We start from the raw sequence: 3,066 nt of genomic DNA, 5'->3' as shown, positions 1-3,066 counted from the left end.
TTTTGGTTTCTGTGCTTCTATCTGGGCAGAGGCATGTTACAGTTTACAAAGCCCTGGGGGCGTTCCAGGGGCACTCAACCAGAATCCCCAGCTTACATAAACTGAGCAGAACCTGAGGCCAGGACGTGCCTATGAGTCAGCTCTGCCTTGGCATTTGGCCCCTCAAAGCTGTGATCTGAGATGGAGCTCCCTTCCCCCTCCCCACATCCCTCTGAGATTACCACACACACCAACCTCTTCAACCCGGCAGAGCGTCCCAGAACTCAGGACACACCAACACCACCTGTTTCTTCGCCCCCACTTCCCCCACTTTATTATGCCCCTATGTAATAAAATTTGTTAAAGAGCCTGTGGGACTTTGGGATTGCTGCTCTCTGGAGGAATTCAAACATCCACTGCACCCCAGCAAGGAGGAAACGACCAATTAGGAAACAGAGCAAAGTCCTCTTGCAAGGCGAAAGGAGACTCACGCACAGGTCAGCAGCAGCTGTGCAGAGACCGGCCAGTCTCCCCAGGGAAGTTCCACTCAGGGCCCGACTGCCATGGACACCCTGGTCCGACTCCTGCAGCTGCTGGTGTTTCTCCTGGCCTTCCCCCTGCACCTCATGGCTCTACTGGGTTTCTGGGAGCCCCTGTGCAAGACCTATTTCCCCTATCTGATGGCCATGCTGACGGTCAGGAGCAACCGAGTGATGGAGAGCAAGAAACGGGAACTCTTCAGCCAGATAAACAGGCTGGCAGGAACCTCGGGAAAGGTGGCCCTGCTGGAACTGGGCTGCGGCACTGGTGCCAACTTCCAATTCTACCCAACTGGCTGCAAGATCACCTGCCTGGACCCCAATCCTCACTTCGAGAAGTTCCTGACAAAGAGCATGGCTGAGAACAGGCATCTCGAGTATGAACGGTTTGTGGTGGCTTTTGGAGAGGACATGAGACAGCTGGCCAATGGCTCCATGGACGTGGTGGTCAGCACCTTGGTGCTGTGCTCAGTGCAGAATCCAAAGAGAGTCCTGAAGGAAGTTCAGAGAGTTCTGAGGCCGGTGAGCAGAAAGGGAAGGATCTGGGCGTGAACAGCAATGTAGCATCAGCAACCCCAGTGTCCAGAGCACCCAGGATGGGATATCTCATGTACTAGCCCATGAGTCACCCATCCCCAACTGCTTTTGATCAGGAGATATGACCAGGGCCTGGATGGGGCAGGATAGGGTGCTGTGGAAGCACACAGCAGAGCCACCGAACAAAGTGGGGGGAGATCAGTGAAGGACATCTAGGGACATGGTGTTTAAGTTGAGACCTGAGGGATTAAGCAGGGGGTGGAGAGAGTGTGGGAAACAAAAACGTGTTCTAGGTAAAGCTGTTAGGAGAAGTGGAATCTATAATGGGACTTCCTTTGTGGCCCAGATGGTAAAGAATCTACCTGCCTACCAGAAGATCCAAGTTCGATCTCTGGGTCAGGAAGATCCCCTGGAGAAGGGAATGGCTACCCACCCAGGTATTCTTGCCTGGAGAATTCCACAGACAGAGGAGCCTGGCAGGCTTCAGTCCATGAGGCCACAAAAAGTCGGAGACGACTGAGCAACTAACACCCAGAATCCATAAGATTGGGAACTGGACGTAGAGAGAAAGGAGTTTAGGATGGTTTCCAGGTTTCTGGCATAAACGACTAGTGGAGGGAGTGAAGGAGGGTAGAGGGAAGTGCCGTCTGCAAGACAGGAGAAACCTGTTCTGGACTTATGAGGTCCGAGGTGCTATGAGACAGCCAGGCAAGAGACACAGAGGCAGCTGGATGTCTAGATCTGTAGGTCAGCAAAAGATGTCACCTGGAGATTTAGATTTGGAAGTCACCAGCTCGTAGCTGGTAAATTCCAAGCGCACGGGTGAGATCACCGAGGGAGGGTGCAGTGAGGAGGGAAGAGCTGGAGGAGCTCTTGCTTAATAAGGAGCCCAAGTGCGAGGTGTCCCTGGGATGCTGGTTGAGATGTCCGGAACGCAGGCATCCGGGTCTCTGGGAGGGCTCTGGGGGAGCATTTTTGTGCCCCTGGTTCTCCACCTCCCCATCTGTCTGCCCACAGCTAAACTGTCCCTTCTGGTCATCGTTTAAAGATCTCTCACCAGGCAACACCCTGGGTCACCGGAGGCTTTTCACATTGGCTTTGAGTGGACGGGTAGGAGTCAGGAGATGCAGAGAAAGTCAAGAGCAGGATGCTCTCTGCTCCCTAAACTCACAGACTGGCACCTCCCACTCTACCAGGAGGCTCTGATCGGGCTTGGTCAGTGGGATGGCATGAGGTCAGAGGAAGGTTGCCGAGTGGAACAGGTAGGTGATGCGCTCTCTTCTCACACAGGGAGGAGTGTTCTTTTTCTGGGAGCATGTGGCGGAGCCGCGTGGAAGCTGGGCCTTCCTGTGGCAGCAAGTCTTAGAGCCCACCTGGAGGCACATTGGGGATGGCTGCCACCTCACCAGAGAGACCTGGAGAGATCTGGAGAATGCCCGATTCTCTGAACTCCAAGTGGAACGACAGCCCCCTCCCATCAAGTGGTTACCTGTAGGGCCCCACATCATGGGAAAGGCAGTGAAATAAGCCTTCCCCAAATCCTGCCTCCGGTCGGTCAGTCAAACGATCCCACCCACCCAAGTCTCCCTTCTCCTAAGAGGGATCCAGGCAGACCAAAACCATCCCCCACCACCCCCATCTCTCCTCCCCCCATGTCTGCCGGGGGGAACATCTAACTTCAACCCTTCTTCAGTGAAAAAGCTCTATTCCCATCCTTACCACAGGGAGAAGAGAGTTATATGTCACCTCCTCAACTGCAAAGTCGTGCACTGGGTCTCCCAATTTTTTCCCACCCACCCCTAGGACACCTCCCCATCCCTTCCCGTGTTCCCCCTCCCCTGCTTCTAAGACCACACCCAAGTGCCCCTGGATGTGATCACAAAAGTCACCAAAGTCCCTGCCAGGCCCCTGCGCCCCTCCCACCACCACCTGAGCTGTGGGGATGCAGAAGGAACCAGCCTCTCTGGAGACCCTGGGCATGAGGAAGCAGGACTCAGCAAAAAAGACAGAG

The 3,066-nt window shown here is 54.7% G+C and overlaps 1 protein-coding gene across 1 annotated transcript; it reads left to right on the top strand.

Moving 5' to 3' along the window:
* The first annotated feature begins 261 nt into the window (after nucleotides 1–261).
* Nucleotides 262–2,583, top strand: TMT1B (thiol methyltransferase 1B). The gene is made up of 2 exons (XM_055394328.2): nucleotides 262–1,040; nucleotides 2,346–2,583. Exons 1-2 carry the CDS (start codon nucleotides 543–545, stop codon nucleotides 2,580–2,582), a joined length of 735 nt encoding a protein of 244 aa, XP_055250303.1. The 5' UTR covers nucleotides 262–542; the 3' UTR covers nucleotide 2,583.
* The last annotated feature ends 483 nt before the right edge of the window (nucleotides 2,584–3,066 follow it).

Source organism: Moschus berezovskii, chromosome 6 (assembly GCF_049115385.1).
Source record: "Moschus berezovskii isolate FMDL1 chromosome 6, NW_MosBer_1.0, whole genome shotgun sequence".
Lineage (NCBI taxonomy): Eukaryota > Metazoa > Chordata > Mammalia > Artiodactyla > Moschidae > Moschus > Moschus berezovskii.
The sequence above is the reverse complement of the archived record's forward strand: the minus strand, read 5'-3'. Positions and strand labels throughout refer to the sequence as shown.

What these genes read in the sequence shown, in the direction of transcription:
- TMT1B (XM_055394328.2), top strand. Translation starts at nt 543, where the DNA reads ATGGACACCCTGGTCCGACTCCTGCAGCTGCTGGTGTTTCTCCTGGCC. An exon ending in TTCAGAGAGTTCTGAGGCCG is followed by an intron (nt 1,041 to 2,345) that starts GTGAGCAGAAAG and finishes CTTCTCACACAG; the next exon opens with GGAGGAGTGTTCTTTTTCTG.